The 18,824-nt window shown below is 41.4% G+C and overlaps 1 protein-coding gene across 1 annotated transcript in view; it reads right to left on the reverse strand.

Moving 5' to 3' along the window:
• NPEPPS (aminopeptidase puromycin sensitive) overlaps positions 1-18,824 on the reverse strand; it is a 66,133-nt gene that overhangs the window by 28,140 nt on the left and 19,169 nt on the right. The window contains exons 3-9 of the mRNA XM_038385387.2: positions 12,052-12,129; positions 7,015-7,136; positions 5,244-5,351; positions 4,073-4,273; positions 3,484-3,580; positions 3,341-3,374; positions 1,732-1,846 (exon numbers count right to left, since the gene is read on the reverse strand). Of these exons, the coding sequence (XP_038241315.1) occupies positions 1,732-1,846; positions 3,341-3,374; positions 3,484-3,580; positions 4,073-4,273; positions 5,244-5,351; positions 7,015-7,136; positions 12,052-12,129 (755 nt within the window). The remainder of the gene's footprint in view (positions 1-1,731; positions 1,847-3,340; positions 3,375-3,483; positions 3,581-4,072; positions 4,274-5,243; positions 5,352-7,014; positions 7,137-12,051; positions 12,130-18,824) is intronic.

The following is an 18,824-nucleotide window of genomic DNA, read 5'->3' on the forward strand; positions in this document are numbered from 1 at the left end:
AATCGATATTTTGTACAAAGCCGTTCAGTTTAGATTCGGTTTTTAGCCATGCTTGGAGAGCAGATTCGGAAATCCCAGTATTTTTTGAAACTTTGGCCTGGGTTTCGCCGCTATTTACTCGATCTATTGCAGCTAGCTTTTCTTCTACAGTGTAGGAACGCTGATGCTTGCCCTCTGCCATTATATCAGGCCTACGGTTAAAATTTTCTAATGTAGTATATGTATTACTATAACACTACTATATATTGTATATCTCTCTAGCGTGACAATGACTAAGCGTGCATGATACGTCTCTACCAATATCGGTAACAACATAAGTTTCCAGCTCTGCACTTCCTGTCGATTTCTATGTCAGTGAGTTAGTGAGCAAATCTGCAGCGCTACATAGCAAATTCCTGTACTGTGTGTTAACGAGTCTCGCGTGTTAAACAGGGAGCAGTGGAAGGCATGGCACTACCGTGCGTAAACGGGTCTGTGCTGTATTACTTTTCCACTTATTTGCTGTTGCTGTCACAGGGATGTGACATGAGTCACTGAGGGAGGTGGCCTGTGCAATTGTGAATGGGGAAAGAAGTGGTGCACAAGACTTTCTATTATGATGCTTGCCACACTATGGAAAAGTCTGAGAACCCCTTCCTTACTGCTTTCCCTGTGAAGTGACATCTAAATCTATCTTCCACCCAAGTCATAACCTCTGTTTTGGCAACCTAAAAGATACGGCTAGGAAACTGCTGGCCCCAGAAGCCATGCTCTTTTTGCTGCAGTACTTCTAGTTCAATTACCAAACATACTCTGCTTCTGGCAATGCATAAGCTTCCTAATATCTAACATGGTTGGCTTCCAAGGACCTATTAGCAGGGTTTTTTTGAGGGGGTGTCAGAGGAAAGAAAGCATCAGGCTTCAACAACACTGCAAAGTTCTAATCAGGATCGGCAGAGGCCATTTGTCAGCAGACACTTTACTAAACACGGCTTTCAGGTTTGTAAGCACAGTGGGGAGTTTATTAGCACCTTTCAACCTGCTGCCTCTCACGTACTTTTATTCCCATCTAAATGGTTTCAGCTTCAATCATTCAGAAGACTGGTTCCCTATGGACCCAAAATAATCTATGTCAGCTACTACCAGGCAACTTTTCAACTAATGGATTAGAATAATACAGTCCCAGTGTCACAAACTGAGAAGGCCTGCTTAGTGTGAAAAGTTGCTGATGACACAATGAATGATCCCTACCAGAAAGGAAAATGATGATTTATCACTTTAGAAGTAATCTAATATGGTGGCTTAACTCATTTCCATGGAAACCTGCTGTTCTCGTCCCACTCTCTGACTATATTCAAACAGACGAAGTCAACTTTTTAACATTAATTCATGCACACATGAACTAGTACAGATTAATTAGCATTTCTCTCTTTATACACCTGTTCTTCAGGAGCATCTGGTCAAGTAAGTATTTTAAAATCCACTTTAAAAAGACAGCTTTGTAAAGTATCTACTCAATCTGTCTATTACAGGATACTGCAGGGGGCACTTGAAGAATCTAAGAGAAGCATGTAAAATCTAAACGTATGATACATCTCTTCTTAATTAGCTTGCAAGCGTTTTGGGGTGGGGACAGTCTTTTTGTTCTGCATTTGTACAGTGCCTAGCACAATGTGGTCCTGTTCCATGATTAGGGCTCCTAGGTGCTACGGTAATACAAATAATAATAAAAATACTTTAAATATTAGATACCATGGTGACAAGGTTTCCAAACCACTGATGAGCAAGTTCATGTCCCACAACCAAAGCAACCCATTGGCGGGACGAAGAGCAGGAATTTTTGGGATCAATCAGCAGTGCAGTCTCCCTGTTTTTTAAGAAATAAAGATAAATTAATTGAGCAGCACACATCTGGGAAAAATAAGATTTCAAACAGTCTGAATTACCTAAGCAACCTACAAACATGATCCACACAACTGAAAAACATAAGTTGTTTCAGTTTGCACATAAAAGCAGTTACATTAAATTTTAGAGCTGTTGGGATGAGTTGGGGCAACACTTCCTCAAAGTATGCATGAAATCAAGGGCAAGAAACCCAGACAGGAGAAAAACTTTATTCTGCAAAAAACAGTCCAGCTACATGACTAGAAAAAACAGGGGGAAAGTCTCACCTTGACTGCAATTAGCTTTCACACTTCATAATGTATGCAAAGCAAGTCTTCTTTCCCACACTCAACCCAGAAGGAGTCTCCACTCATCCACGTGCCCAATCATCAGTCATGTTACATTTACCATCTCAGATGCATACGAATATCCACACACAGACAGACACAGACACACACACTCATTTCACTTGTGATCCTATAAGGGAAATTCTAAAGAAATCTACAAACACCTGCAACACAACCATGGCTCAGTAGGTCAATCAGAAGAGACTTTTAGACTCCTGCAACTCTAAGGGGGAAAAATGTCTTTGAAAAAATATAGCTTGCACATTATGCCAGCCTCCTATCTATCATACAGGTAAGAGGCAAGACTGTCAATCTGAATGCAAGGGGAGAACATAGCACTAGCATTAAAGCAGGCTTTCAAAATTCTACTCACTCAGGGCAAATAATTTTTGCACAGAGAAAAAAAATATCAGTTCTCATCAGCACAGTAGAGCAGGCAAGTAGATTTTGTGCATGGGCTAGTAATTTTTCATGACAATTTTGTAAGGCCAAATTAATGGAATAAATTTAAAAGAAGAAAAATCCTGAAATCTCACTTCAGTGCTAATTAATCTAGAGCTAATAAGAATCCCATGTTGCAGAGGCTGAAGGGAGCCCCTTCCAACAGCTCAAAACAAACACGAGACTATTAAGCAGAAGGTATGAAATTTAGCTCATCTGATCAAGCAACTGAAAATGGAAAGCAAGATAAAATTTTAAAAATTACTCAACCCACATTTGTCATATAGTTGCAGAAGTTTACTGACTTGGCTAGAACATGCAAAAATCAAAAACAGTTTTCTAAGCTGTGTAAATAATTACAAAAGCTTGGGAGAGGGCGGGGGTGGGGCGGAATGTAGCCAAGAAAACACTTTCCTTTTCTGCAGAAGCTGCTGCTGCCAGATGCTTTTAAAATCTTTAAGGCTATCTTGGCCAGTAGCCTTAAAAGCTCATTCTTGCCCTTCTGAGATGTGAACACCAGTGCATTCTGGTGGAAAAGCCTAAATTACTCAAGACTGAAGCTAGAGTTTCGAGGAAGTTACTCAACCTTATTTGGGATGAAGCCCAATCATTACAGTTCCCTAAAACCAGTTTGATTGCCTCCAAAATTAGTGAATAAAGGGGGGAAAGACAGTATTTTAACAGCATACCTATAAGTAACAAGGCCCCAGTTCTCCATGGCACCTTTATAAAATAAATACAAAGGTTTATTGACATTGATACACACCTCTTCCTAAATGTTTAAAATTCAAAGAAAATCAATACTGTTCAGCAATAAAGTGAGTTACTTTACCAGCTGCAAAGTCTGCAATAGCTATGAGATCAATTTTAGGAAGAGGATAAGGAACATTGAAGTAGCCCTTATAAAAAGGCAGAGTTTTAGCAGCAACCTATAAAAAAATAAAAGGAAAAACCTAGTAAACATTTTGAACTAACTCACAATAGTCCAGAACTGACATTTCCACATGGCTGTAAGTACTCCAGAAAGCAGCACATACTGGCTCTCTTCCCCAGAAATCCACTTCTAAAAGGTGGGACTTCCAGGAATGCCAGAGTATCAACATTTGGAAGTACCCCAATTTTTTCCAGGCTTCAGCAAATCTCTACTACCTTACACTGACTTTATATAAAAGGTGATAATGCTAAATCATCTCAGTTGGGTCAGAATCTAGATTTTTGTCATGACTTCATGTTTTCTTTGTATATAATGAATTTCAGTTTACTATCAAGCCTTGTTTCTCCATGTCACTAATCAAACCCAAACCAAAGCAGCATGACAAGTTTCACATTAATTGTGCTGTTGATAGAACCCAGCCAGAACATAGGCTACCCACAACTGGGGACTATACAAATAGTGGAGAAATCACTTCAAGCGCATTTACCTCTAATGCGAACTTTCCCTGTTCTGCTTTGCCAACAGGAGTGTAAACACGGACTAACACACCATCAGATGACCTGGTCTCTACAAAGTCATATTCTCCCACCACAAATGCTACTAGGTACGTTGACATCACAGGCGTGCGGGCAAACTTCACTTCCACCAGATTTTCATCATCAGGGTATGGCTTCCGATCAGTGACATTCTTTCCAACAAAACACGAAAAGGAATCGGATTAGTTCCATGAAAAGCAACACTGGATTACAACTTTAAAATGCTCATTAGATTTATAGCCCCCCCCCCCGCCCCAACTGAAACACAAATACATATTTTGTATCGTTTACTCCACAAGTCATATTTCACACTGCAATAGCTAAGGTCTGCTGGATAGCTTTTGCTATCAGTTTCCGGACTCCTGCTCTCCAGGACTGGTGACAGGACGCATGCCTATGGAGCCAGTTTCCCCTAAAGTTTTCAGGGCATGATTCTTTTGTTCAAACACTGAATGGATGGCTGCAACAAAATGGTGCTGGACAAGACTTCTGGCTTGCATTAACACATTGCAGCATCAAGTTGCCCGAGCAGAGGTAACTGAGTCTTTACTAGTAAACAGTCATCCCAACAATAGGAGCCTGTAGGATGAGACACTGAAGAGTGGTTTCTCAGTAGCAAATGACTATCCTGAAGCTTTACACCATATTTAAAATGGGGAATGTGAAGATACCCCCTTTGTACCTGCGATTAAATTGCTACCACTTGCTCCTGTTACATCTGAACTTTAATCAGCAGTTCTCCAGGGCAGAGACTGGTCTTATTCGTCTATAAAATGCCATGCATGTTTATGTAGCTATCTAAACCAGCAAAAGTTTTTTTTTTTTCATTCATTTAATTGAGCAGCACGTCATGCCACGTGTTGGGACTCATTTTAACAAACAACCATCTCTGGCTTGTGCAGTGTATTTAATTTCTGTACTAGTGTCTACTAGCAATGGATATCTACTTTAAAAAAAAAAGCTTCCCTCAATCAAGTATAATTGCTTAGTAATGACAAATAATACAATCCATCTTCCTATTAATGGATGTTACCAAAACACATCACTAACTTGCAAATAAAACCGCTACATAGCCAGTTGCTATAAAAAATTGAGTTTGTTACTTGCACTTTAAACACTTACCATATTTGACAAAGCTACTCTGTCTTTAGGGACAACCAATGAGATATCGAATGTCGCCTTAATAGCAGGTTCATCCCAGCAAGGGAAGGCTCTGCGGGCATCAGTGGCCTGAAGGAAATAAGAGCATTAACCGAACAAATCATTCACCGAGATTATCACAATGAAGCACATAAAAATACATTCTACTGATAATCTGTCAAGCTATGGTCAGTCTCTGCTAGAAAAAGTTTCCTTGTTCATCTTCCTTGGCACTTGGATTAGTGCATTTTCTCTTAGCATATAGTTTAATTCACTCTAAGGTGAAAAAAAGGCAACAGAAATTCATCTTGTGTTGCCACTGAAGTTTACAGTCCCTGAGCAAAATTCAGCACAGCCATGACCTGAGTAAAGCTTCAGTCATGTGAAAGGGAGGGTGCACAGACATCCATAGAAAGCACACCGGACCCCTTGGTTGTATCATCTCATTAGATTGCACACACCACGGTATGTTTTATGTGCATTAGATAAAGGAAAGAGTGCTTCATGGTTTTGTTTATGTAACAAACTAAGACCACTGTTAAACCAGTGGTCACCAACTGGTCGATTGCGATCAACTGGTTGATCCTGGAGAGATCGCAATCTCCAGCTGCTAAAAATTCGGCAGTGCAGCAGGGCTGCCGCGAAGGCTCCCTGCCTGCCCCAACCCCACACTGCTCCCAGAAGTGGCCAGCACACCCCTGCAGCCCTGGGGGAGGGGGAGGCAGGGGTCTCCACATGCTGCTCCTGCCTGAAAGCACCACCTCCGCAGCTCCCATTGGCCAGGAACGGGGAACTGTGACCAACGGGTGCTGCAGGGGCAGTGCCTGAAGAGAGGGCAGCACGCGGAGCCACATGCCCTCCCCAGGGACAAATGGGCCCCTTACAGGAGCAGCGTGGGGCTGGGGCAGGCAGGGAGCCTGCTTTAGCCCTGCTATGCCGCCAACCAGGAGTCGCCTGAGGTAAGTGCCACCCGGCGGGAGCCAGTACCCCATACCCCCTCCTGCACCAGCCCGGAGCCCTTCCTGCACTCAAACGCCCTCCCAGAGCTTGCACCTCTCACCCCCTGTCCCAGGCCGGAGCCCCCCTCCACACTGCAAACCGCTTGGTCCCAGCTCAGCACCCGCACCCCCTCTCCCAAACGCCAATCTCCTGTCTGGTGAAAGTGGGGGTGGGGGGAGGGAGAGAGCGAGCAATGGGGGTGGATGGAGTGCGGGGCCTCAGGGAAGGGGCGGGATAGATCCTGGGTTGCCCTTAAATTCAAAAAGTGATTTTGTGTGTAAAAAGGTTGGAGGCCACTGATTTAAAGAATGGCATAAACATTTCATGATGTCAACAGTTATAGAATACTTGAGACACAAGACAGCACACAACCTGAGTGCCATTAAGATATTTTGAGTGAGTCAGAGAGTCAAACTAAAATATTAGTGAACTTTCAAAAGGCAATTTATATGGACATTTGGTTCAAAGCAGCTGTTAAAGGAATTTGTTTCTAACACTGCAGCTGTTATACATATGCATATCCTATATATAGACAAAGACCTTGCCAGACCCTGAATTTGACTTTTAGGTCACAGTACAAAGCTTATTTTTTATTACCTTCTACTTTGCTGAGAGTGAGATGTGGAAAATATGGATTCCAAAAAAATCAGGCCATGTGTGTAGTTGAGACTAGAAAAACTGTACCCAAGTCTTTTCCCAAGAGCAAATCTTATATTAAAATGACCCTTTCTGAAAACAAAAATACAGCTCATACCTCAAATTGAGTGACAGCAGCATAGCGTGTGTCTCCGGAAGGGGTGGTATATTTACTTCTATAGAAACCTTTCATTTTATCATTCAACTCTCCAACAAAGTCTATCTTTAACGTCCCTGTCCCTGTGACAAAAAAAGAACAGATGGGACATGTTATTTGGAGGTGCCAAACAGAACATTTATTTGTCTGTTTTTTTAAGGCCAGGCTATTTAGTTGGCTCACTGCCCTTCTGAAATAACTCTTCCCTCCAATTCGTCCCCACCCACCGCTCCATCGCCAGCACCCCTCAAACCCTCCCCTCTTTTGGCAGCATCGCACAGAACACTGCTCAATGTCAGTTAAGCATTAGGAGTAATACAAGCAAAATCTCACCAGCCATGGAGATATCACAATTGACTGGTACAGTACCTGTGAGGCTTCCGCTTGTATTTACTTTTTCTACTCTATTACTTTATTGTAACCAGACTAAGCTCTACCTTTCTATCTAATTTAAGGACCTGATATTGCAACCATTACCATTATGAGTAAGGGATGCATGATGGGATGCTAATTTTAACTCCACAGGTAGGCTTAGAAAGCCTATTTATATGGAGTGCCTAAGTGGTTATTAATAGAATCTTATGAAAATCTAATACAGTAGTCAAGCTAGAGCTCTGTCTGAGCTCTAACATCTAATTCAGTTACATCCAGGATTTATTCTGCCCTTGATGCCTCAGCACCAAAGGGGAACCTGATCTTGCTAAGAAAGGCAACGTGCCAATAACCTACAGAATAGAGCACAGTAACATTTGTGTCTTCTTAGAATCTTTACACATCTGCACGCAAAGATAAAATATACACCTTATTCAACTGTGGTATCAAATTCCAACCTAAAAAAAAATCTCTCAGCAAACAGAACTGCCACACAGTTAACAAGGAGTTTGTATATTCAAAGCTTGGAGAGCACTATATTAATTCAGCTTAGCCCTTTCTGGGTAACAAGAGAACAGAAACAGTCTCTCACATAAATAGCTCCTAACTCTCAATGGCTGGCAGATGATTAGAATCACCTCTGGTGTTCAAGAGCAAACTTCACTATTGATGAAAGCAAACAATCATAGAATCATCTTTTAGCATCCCGACACATCAAAGTAACTTCATCACGGGCACTGTTTACCTAGTGTGTCAGTAAGAATGTTCTTTGTAGAACAGGTCTCAAGTCAAGTGAATGTCATTTACAGTATCAATGCAAATTAAACTTTATTCTAGTGCAATCCAATCACTCAGTTCTAATGTAGAATCAACTTTTAAATAAGGAGGTAGATTGACAGTAATTTTTAAGGCTCAGGCACAATTGTTCTTATTTAAAATATGCTCTTGCAAAAGCCTACTAGAATTCTAGAAAAGAGGACCCACAAAGCGTTAATCCCATCATTGTGTTTTAATTTCAACCTGCTATTGCCAAATATAATTGAACAAATAGGATTTTTGTAAATTTCAATCTTCTACTGGCTCACAATAATGAACAAACTAGACCAACAGGGTAAGTGTTACATGCATGGAATCAGACTTTGTGCATCTCCACATGAAATGTGAAGCCTGCTGCAGCTCCCCAATCTTTCTTGGAGGGGCCAGGAGAGGAACTTCAAGAACTGAGACAGTGAAGTATGAGAGAATGAAATATGGAATTTTTAAAAGTAGTTAAAATTTGGTATCTTTCAAATCTTGATTTTTTTTTTTGTAAACAGCTAGGCAGATAGTAACCTGCACTAGATTTTTTTTTTTTTTTAAGTCAGTGAAATATTTAAACCTCTCTACAAGAGGGGTGTTTCCAACCGCCCCAGACACTAGTATTTTACCATACAAATTGCTGCTATCAAATTCAGTACAATGCTGCCATTGCTAAGCCATGATCCCCATAGGCAGACAACCATCACCTGCACATGTTTTCCCACTAAACTACAAGTTAATCTACTAATTATTGTGCAAAATAGTTAATGAGCGCCTAACCACAGAGGAAAATATCAAACAGAGAGGATCTGCTGAAAGATTCCTGGAGTTTTCAGCACCAAACCACCACCTGCAGAAAGGGTACTTCTGCTGGGTAACGACAAAATTATTCCATAGCCAAGACAGCGTGTGGGGCTTGAAAGGAAGATTTCTTTAAATGCTGCAATACCAGTAGGCCACGTGATTTCAGTCAGCATGAACACTTAAGTATGAGCATCTGCAGTATCCCACCAATGTATCAACCTTTTAAACGATTTCTCCCCATCAGGTCAGAAGATAGTTCAGTTTACTTTTCATACCCATTCAGTCTTGGGCCTCTCTGCATGGGCTGCCAAAGGAGACTGCCTAGAAGAGCCAACTGTGGTATGGATTTGTGCGAGATGGACATCAGCCCCTCTAGGACATGGGCTGAATCCAAATGCTCATTTTATATAAGTCTCTCAATAACCAATCCCTTCCAACCTTGGAGAGATTTTAACTCATGTCAGATGTGGGTTAAATTATTCATCTCCTAGACTATCCAATGATGTCACCAACCCTAACAACTACTTGAACCATGCTGAGGTCTAAACTGGCCTCAAAAAGTTACTTTATGTTTAGATGACAGAAAGGGAATAAGTATCCTGAGTAAATCTTGAAATAGAGCAGTCTTACATTGTAGTAGTTTGCTCTTACTGCATCTTTCATTCAGGGATACTAAGGCACTTTACAAGCAAATACTTAACACTTTGCACTGTGTTTTACATGCTTAAAACACTATACAAACATTCATTAATCCCCAGTTATGGAATAAAGACTCTAGAAGAGGGCTGAGTCTTAAGCAACTTCTGTCATTCCCAGGTCACCAATTTTTCTTGGTCCTCTTCTTGTCTTGTTTTCACCTAGCCAAGACACCCAAAATATTCAGTGAACAATTAAGCTACCAGTTTGGTGGGAACTGAGAATGGAAAGCAACTCTAGCCAAGCAAGAGCCAGAGCACAGGACTCATGGTAACCTGAACCATGCCCACTTTCTATGATCCTAACCCACTTCATATAGGGAGTTCTATACAAAGCAGTTTTTCAATTAACTAGATAATTTAATTATTAACTAAGACTATACAACGATTAAAAAATATTCACAATCGTGAGATAAAAATAGTCACGACTAATTGCCATTTTAATCACACTTTAAATCAATAATAGAACACCAATTTAAATGTATTATATATATTTTTGGATGTTTTTCTACATTTTTAAATATATTGATTTCAATTACAACACAACACAAAGTATACAGTGCTCACTTTATTTGTTATTACAAATATTTGCACCGTAAAAATATAAACAAAAGAAATTGTATTTTTCAATTCACCTCATACAATTACTGTAGTGCGGTGGTTCTCAACCAGGGCCCCCTGGGGGGCTGCGAGGTGGTTTCAGGGGGTCTGCCAATCAGGGCTAACATTAGACTCGGTGGAGCCTGCATGGGGCTGAAGCCCAGGGCCCTGAGTCTCACCACCCGGGGCTGAAGCCTGAGCAATGTAGCTTTGCAAGGGTCTCTCTGGTGTGGGGCCCCAGGCAACTACCCTGCTTGCTACCCCCTAATGCCAGCCCTGGCTCTTATATGCAGAAAAAGAGTTGTTGTGACACAGGTGGGCCATGGAATTTTTATATCCTTCGGGGGGGAAGGGGGTTCAGAAAGAAAAAGGTTGCACTACAGCAGGCTTTCTCAATCTCTATCATGAAAGTGCAATTTACATTTTTTTTTTTTAAACATAACTGTACGCACAACCAAAACAATGTAAAACTTTAGAGCCTACAAGTTGAAGCATGAAGGGGCATACGAACGTTTAGCATATCTGGCACAAATACTTGGCTATGCCAGCTACAACAGTGCCATGTAAATGCTTGTTCTCATTGCCAGGTGACATTGTAAATAAGAACCAGGCAGCATTACTTCCCGTAAACGCAAACAAACTTTTCTGTCTTAGCGATTGGCTGAACAAGAAGTAGGACTGAGTGGACTTGTAGGCTCTAAAGTTTTACATTGTTTTGTTTTTGAGTATATTTGTAATCAAAACAATAATACAAAATGAGCACTGTATATTTTGTATTCTGCATTGTAATTGAAATAAATACATTTGAAAATGTAGAAAAACATCCAAAAATACTTATAATAAATTCAAATTGGTATTATTATTGTTTTCCAGGGCGATTAAAACTGCAATTAATCGCAGCTATTTTTTTTAATCTAGTTATTTTGTTTTGCATTAACCGCTTGCATTAACTACAATTAATTGACAGCCTACTAACAACACTGAGGCTTTATGGAAACTGGTCCCTCTGTTTAACTGCAATGTAAATATTAACTCTTAAGCTAGTTAGAAACTGGGCCCTAATTGTTCAGTTGCCTGACATTTTCCCATCAAATTGTGAAATTCAGAGGGGGAAATTTTAAACAAAAACACATTGCAAAAGGAATACACAATAAGAGAGGCAGACAGACCCATACCGAGTGACAGTATTTTAACTTGGCTGAGACAAGTAGCACGTCAGTATGAGGCCTGGTCTATACTACAGAGTTAGGTTGACGTAAGATAGTTTTGTAAGCATCTACACTGAAATGTAGCTCCCACCGACGTGAGTCGCTCACTACACCAACTTAACTCCACATCCATGAGAGGCGTAGCACTTAAGTCAATGTAGTTAGGTGACAGTATCTGTGTAGACAGCGTTACTTACATTGCCTGTTGGCTGTCAGCCCCACTGCGGGGCTCACAGCTGGAGCTCACCTGCCCCAGGGCTGACAGCTGGAGCCCCCCAAACCTCCGGGCTGTATGGAGACCCAGCTGTGAGCTGTCAGCCCTGGGACAGCAGGGCTCCAGCTGTCATTGCCCCACACAGTTAAGTTGGTGGAAGCACGCCTGGTGAGGATGCGCACAGCTGACAGAACAAGCACAGTGTGGATGTGAAACTCCACTTTAATTATTGCAGCAGTCGAATTATCTTAAGTCGATTTAATTTTGTAGTGTAGACATGCCCTGAGATTTTGGCAGCACCTCTTACCTTTTTGTAGAGTACTGGGAAAGGAGAGAGTAACTTTCTCATCTTCATTTTGATAGTTGAATCCTGTGGCGTGTATTTCTGAAATGGAAAGAGCACTTGGTTCAATAAGAGCCTAGAATGTTTCCACAACTCAAGAGCACTTTACATTCACACTTCAGTGAATTGGATCCAGCTGAACTTAGCAAAATGCTGTAATCACTAATCAAGATTTCAATTAACATAGAACAATGTAAACCTAAACACCCAAAGAAATACCACTTATTGACAAGGTTCAATGCTCTATTCTCATGCCTGAGAAAACCAATTTAAGCATATTTACGTGGGGGTCATAGGGTTCCCACGCACTGATTTCACTCCAAGCTACCACACCTCAATCTCTTCCCACACACACTCCATTGGAATGCTGCACTTACACAACTCTGCAAAGGCTGAGCAACCTAATTGTTTCACAGCTAGAGAAATGAGAGCTGTATGTTTAGATTATAAACTCTTTGGGGTGAAGATTGTCTGCCTCTTGTTCAGCACCAAGCAAGCTAGTGGCATTTAAATGCTGCTCTCCTGATAGAGTGAAATTCCAGTTGAGTCTGCTCCGTTAACATGTATGCAGCAGTGTTAGGGAGAACAGACAGAAAAGCTGGTCCAATAGAGATTTGTTTAATTGTCCAAAACAGAATATTTACAAAAATCAGACACTGTTTTAGAAGCTTCTAGATCTCAATTTGAAAAAAACAAAATCCAATTTTTCAAAGCTGGTTCTTATACCTTGAAAATGAAACTCAGAGGTCTTCCGGAACAGGGATCTTGTCTTTGTTTAGATTTGTAAAGCAGCTCACAAGGGGCTCCCAGTTCCAATTGGAGCTGCTAAGCTCTACACTGTAAATGGTTACTGTTAAATAACGAATCCAGGCCAGACTGACATATAGAAGAAATCAGCACTCTGCTACAAAGCTCATCCACCGCGGTAGCTGCAGTGTGCTCAGCGCTGAGGAAGTACCTTGTATTCCTTCCTCCTTTCTAACCAATTCAGTGAGTGGCACTTACTGTGTTTGGAGAGAACTGTTGTGTCCAGCACTTCTCACCCAGGAAAATTGCTACAGCTTTCAAGGTGAGATCCTAGACCCTCTTCACCTACCCCTGGCCCACACAAATAATCCATCACTAACAAGCTTTGAGAAACACAGAGCTGTATGTAATCAACAGATGAACTCTATTTTTAATACTGCCCAATGTTCTGAGCTGGTAATTTCCATTCAACAAATTACATGCATACGCAGCATTACATACACAGGCATAGTTGTGGATTTACTAATACACATTTGCTTAATCTTTTAAGGTATTAATATTTAAAGGACAACAGAAATAAGGAAAAGGGTGATAGATATGAACACATTAAAAGAGGAACATTCCAAGGTATCCATTCTCATTACACAGATCCTTGAATCACTATGAACTACATCTAGAAATGACTGAGTTTAATTTTGAAGTATTACAGAATGACCTCTTTTTCTAGGATCATATATTGTGGCAAGGGGTATTTTCCAGACATGCATTTTTAGATACAGCCTCAGAACACTCAAGCTAATTTTGTCAAGCCAGGAACTGCCAGGAAGAACTTCCTTTTCAGGAATACTGTTTATTGAAAATGTGCTTTAATTTACTCTAGTATAAAATATTAGGGGAGAGAACATGTTGCTTCATTTCTTAAAATGGTGCATTATTTCAGCTTGAAAGTCATGCAGTGTAAATACTACTCTCTGCTGACAAAATGTAAATGTAAAAATTGCATGAATGCATATGGTCTTACCTGCTTGCTCCATAATACTTTACTCAGGAATTAATCAGCATTGATCACAATAGTGAGATAGTCAACCCTCACTATAAAACAATTATAAGTGGAAAGAAATATAGCAGTGACTCAATCCCAAGAGAAAAATGATAGTTTAGTGGACTGATGTGTTGAAAGTTTAGTCTAATAGTTAATACTCTGCCCTTCCACTATTTTAAATTGTGTATCCCCTTCTGCTCAAACCACTGAATTCAATTGAAAATAGGTCTGGGATATTAAGACATGAGAAAGACTTAAACAATGCCTTCTGGACAAAGATTCACCAAATACAGCCAGGAAAAAAAAAAAAAAAGATAAATGATTAGGTTCCTCTATTCTCTTAGTTTTGTAGAAGGCGGAGAAAGCAAAGAAGCCATTACCAGCAAGCTGTAGGTTAAAGCATACAGGACAGAACGTTGTAGGACCTTTGGGTGTATGGAGGTCTGAAGAACAAGGCACAATAATGAGCTTTGTGGTAAAATGAGGGCGCAAAACTGGTTGCCAATTGCATCACTAAATAAGATTCACTGGATTTTGACCCTTTCTATCTTTAGATTCCAATGGAAAACAAACCTAGTGTAACAAGATAGAGAGCACCAACAATCTGTCGAATGAGGAGGAAGGGGCTGAACATCTGCCTCAGATATTTCTCTGTCAGGCTGCCTGGAAAGTATGTTATCCACCACAGGAGCCAGCAAGCTGTCCAACTGTGTGTCAGCTTGAGGACAAAGGCTAAAATAAAGAGCTAAGAAACCAGACTGGAAGGTCTCTTGATCCCAAACTCAGTGAAAGAAACGTATGCTATCCATACAGGGCTGCGGCAAGGCCTGATCATGAAGTCAACGATTCAGTGTCACTGCAGATTCAGAGCTCCACCCTACTGAACCTAAGGATACCGTAAGGCATGCAGATTGTTGCCAAATTTGACACCAAATTTCTTAATTTAATTTATCCCTCCCACCCCCCGCAGGCTCTAAATCATTACAAAACAATTGTGCTTAGCATCAGCACATTGTTATGGTGTGGTTTTAAAACTTTTCTTGTCTACGCATGAAAAACATTGGGCAACTGTTTTAACCATAGGTTTCAGAGTAGCAGCAATGTTAGTCTCTATTCGCAAAAAGACAGGTTTCAGAGTAGCAGCCGTGTTAGTCTGTATTCGCAAAAAGAAAAGGAGTACTTGTGGCACCTTAGAGACTAACAAATTTATTAGAGCATAAGCTTTCGTGAGCTACAGCTCACTTCATCGGATGCATTTGGTGGAAAAAACAGAGGAGAGATTTATATACACACACACAGAGAACATGAAACAATGGGTTTATCATACACACTGTAAGGAGAGTGATCACTTAAGATAAGCCATCACTAGCAGCAGGGGGGGAAAGGAGGAAAACCTTTCATGGTGACAAGCAAGGTAGGTTAATTCCAGCAGTTAACAAGAATATCAGAGGAACAGCGGGGGGTGGGGTGGGAGGGAGAAATACCATGGGGAAATAGTTTTACTTTGTGTAATGACTCATCCATTCCCAGTCTCTATTCAAGCCTAAGTTAATTGTATCCAGTTTGCAAATTAATTCCAATTCAGCAGTCTCTCGTTGGAGTCTGTTTTTGAAGCTTTTTTGTTGAAGGATAGCCACTCTTAGGTCTGTGATCGAGTGACCGGAGAGATTGAAGTGTTCTCCAACTGGTTTTTGAATGTTATAATTCTTGACGTCTAATTTGTGTCCATTCATTCTTTTACGTAGAGACTGTCCAGTTTGGCCAATGTACATGGCAGAGGGGCATTGCTGGCACATGATGGCATATATCACATTGGTAGATGCGCAGGTGAACGAGCCTCTGATAGTGTGGCTGATGTGATTAGGCCCTATGATGGTATCCCCTGAATAGATATGTGGACAGAGTTGGCAACGGGCTTTGTTGCAAGGATAGGTTCCTGGGTTAGTGGTTCTGTTGTGTGGTGTGTGGTTGCTGGTGAGTATTTGCTTCAGATTGGGGGGCTGTCTGTAAGCAAGGACTGGTCTGCCTCCCAAGATCTGAGAGAGCGATGGCTCGTCCTTCAGGATAGGTTGTAGATCCTTGATGATGCGTTGGAGAGGTTTTAGTTGGGGGCTGAAGGTGATGGCTAGTGGCGTTCTGTTGTTTTCTTAGTTGGGCCTGTCCTGTAGTAGGTGACTTCTGGGTACTCTTCTGGCTCTGTCAATCTGTTTCTTCACTTCAGCAGGTGGGTACTGTAGTTGTAGGAATGCATGATAGAGATCTTGTAGGTGTTTGTCTCTGTCTGAGGGGTTGGAGCAAATGCGGTTATATCGTAGCGCTTGGCTGTAGACAATGGATCGAGTGGTATGATCTGGATGAAAGCTAGAGGCATGTAGGTAGGAATAGCGGTCAGTAGGTTTCCGATATAGGGTGGTGTTTATGTGACCATCGCTTATTAGCACCGTAGTGTCCAGGAAGTGGATCTCTTGTATGGACTGGTCCAGGCTGAGGTTGATGGTGGGATGGAAATTGTTGAAATCATGGTGGAATTCCTCAAGAGCTTCTTTTCCATGGGTCCAGATGATGAAGATGTCATCAATGTAGCGCAAGCAGAGTAGGGGCATTAGGGGACGAGAGCTGAGGAAGCGTTGTTCTAAGTCAGCCATAAAAATGTTGGCATACTGTGGGGCCATGCGGGTACCCATCGCAGTGCCGCTGATTTGAAGGTATACATTGTCACCAAATGTGAAATAGTTATGGGTCAGGACAAAGTCACAAAGTTCTGCCACCAGGTTAGCCGTGACAGTATCGGGGATACTGTTCCTGACGGCTTGTAGTCCATCTTTGTGTGGAATGTTGGTGTAGAGGCTTCAACATCCATAGTGGCTAGGATGGTGTTTTTAGGAAGATCACCAATGGACTGTAGTTTCCTCAGGAAATCGGTGGTGTCTCGAAGATAGCTGGGAGTGCTGGTAACGAAGGGCCTGAGGAGGGAGTCTACATAGCCAGACAATCCTGCTGTCAGGGTGCCAATGCCTGAGATGATGGGGCGTCCAGGATTTCCAGGTTTATGGATCTTGGGTAGCAGATAGAATACCCCAGGTCGGGGCTCCAGGGGTGTGTCTGTGCGGATTTGTTCTTGTGCTTTTTCAGGGAGTTTCTTTTGGTAACTCTCAGTGGGATCAGAGGGTAATGGCTTGTAGAAAGTGGTGTTGGAGAGCTGCCTAGTAGCCTCTTGTTCATACTCCGACCTATTCATGATGACGACAGCACCTCCTTTGTCAGCCTTTTTGATTATGATGTCAGAGTTGTTTCTGAGGCTGTGGATGGCACTGTGTTCTGCATGGCTGAGGTTATGGGGTAAGTGATGCTGCTTTTCCACAATTTCAGCTCGTGCACGTCGGCGGAAGCAGTCTATGTAGAAATCCAGGCTGCTGTTTCGACCTTCAGGAGGAGTCCACCCAGAATCCTTCTTTTTGTAGTGTTGGCAGGAAGGTCTCTGTGGGTTAATATGTTGGTCAGAGGTGTGTTGGAAATATTCCTTGAGTCTGAGACGTCGAAAATAGGATTCTAGGTCACCACAGAACTGTATCATGTTCGTGGGGGTGGAGGGGCAAAAGGAGAGGCCCCGAGATAGGACAGATTCTTCTGCTGGGCTAAGAGTATAGTTGGATAGATTAACAATATTGCTGGGTGGGTTACGGGAACCATTGTTGTGGCCCCTTGTGGCATATAGTAGTTTAGATAGCTTAGTGTCCTTTTTCTTTTGTAGAGAATCAAAGTGTGTTTTGTAAATGGCTTGTCTAGTTTTTGTAAAGTCCAGCCACGAGGAAGTTTGTGTGGAAGGTTGGTTCTTTATGAGAGTATCCAGTTTTGAGAGCTCATTCTTAATCTTTCCCTGTTTGCTGTAGAGGATGTTGATCAGGTGGTTCCGCAGTTTCCTTGAGAGTGTGTGGCACAAGCTGTCAGCATAGTCTGTGTGGTATGTAGATTGTAATGGATTTTTTACCTTCAGTCCTTTCGGTATGATGTCCATCTGTTTGCATTTGGAGAGGAAGATGATGTCTGTCTGTATCTGTGCGAGTTTTTTCATGAAGTTGACAGATTTCCACTCTATACGGCTAAATTCAGTGCCTTGCATAATCACAGGTTTCAGAGTAGCAGCCGTGTTAGTCTGTATTCGCAAAAAGAAAAGGAGTACTTGTGGCACTTTAGAGACTAACAAATTTATTAGAGCATAAGCTTTCGTGAGCTACAGCTCACTTCATCGGATGCATGATAAACCCATTGTTTCATGTTCTCTGTGTGTGTATATAAATCTCTCCTCTGTTTTTTTCCACCAAATGCATCCGATGAAGTGAGCTGTAGCTCACGAAAGCTTATGCTCTAATAAATTTGTTAGTCTCTAAGGTGCCACAAGTACTCCTTTTCTTTTTGTTTTAACCATGGTAGACACATAGCCAAAACAGTCCCTGCCCCCCCAGCCCGCAGTTTTATTTTTCTGCTTGCACAGGAAGAAACCTTGTTTATACATGCAGATAACAACCATGTTTCACAACAGTACTTAAACATGGTTAATTATGTAGGGTAGATGGGGTCTAACACTGTTTAAACAGGGTTGCTTCCAACATGACTTTCCATTGTAATGTACACAGGGCCTTAGCACTTGATCATTCAGAGGGGATGATTTTGATGAATACTGATTTTGGTTGCTCTCTGCAACTCTGAAAATAAGGCCTTAAGTACCACAAGACTCAAGAACAGCCTCACTTGCTATCACAAATTTCCTCTGGTTAACTTACATTTTTAAAATAGCAGAAATGGATTTAAATCCATGAGGGTAACAAAAGAGAATTTATTCAATTAATGTTTCAAAAATGCACATAATTACTGATGATAGTGTCAAATCAAATGTCTCTTCCCAGCCTCCTGACTTCCATATGCATGTTTATGTTAAAATACACAAGAG

The sequence above is a fragment of the Dermochelys coriacea genome, chromosome 27 (genome assembly GCF_009764565.3).
Source record: "Dermochelys coriacea isolate rDerCor1 chromosome 27, rDerCor1.pri.v4, whole genome shotgun sequence".
Lineage (NCBI taxonomy): Eukaryota > Metazoa > Chordata > Testudines > Dermochelyidae > Dermochelys > Dermochelys coriacea.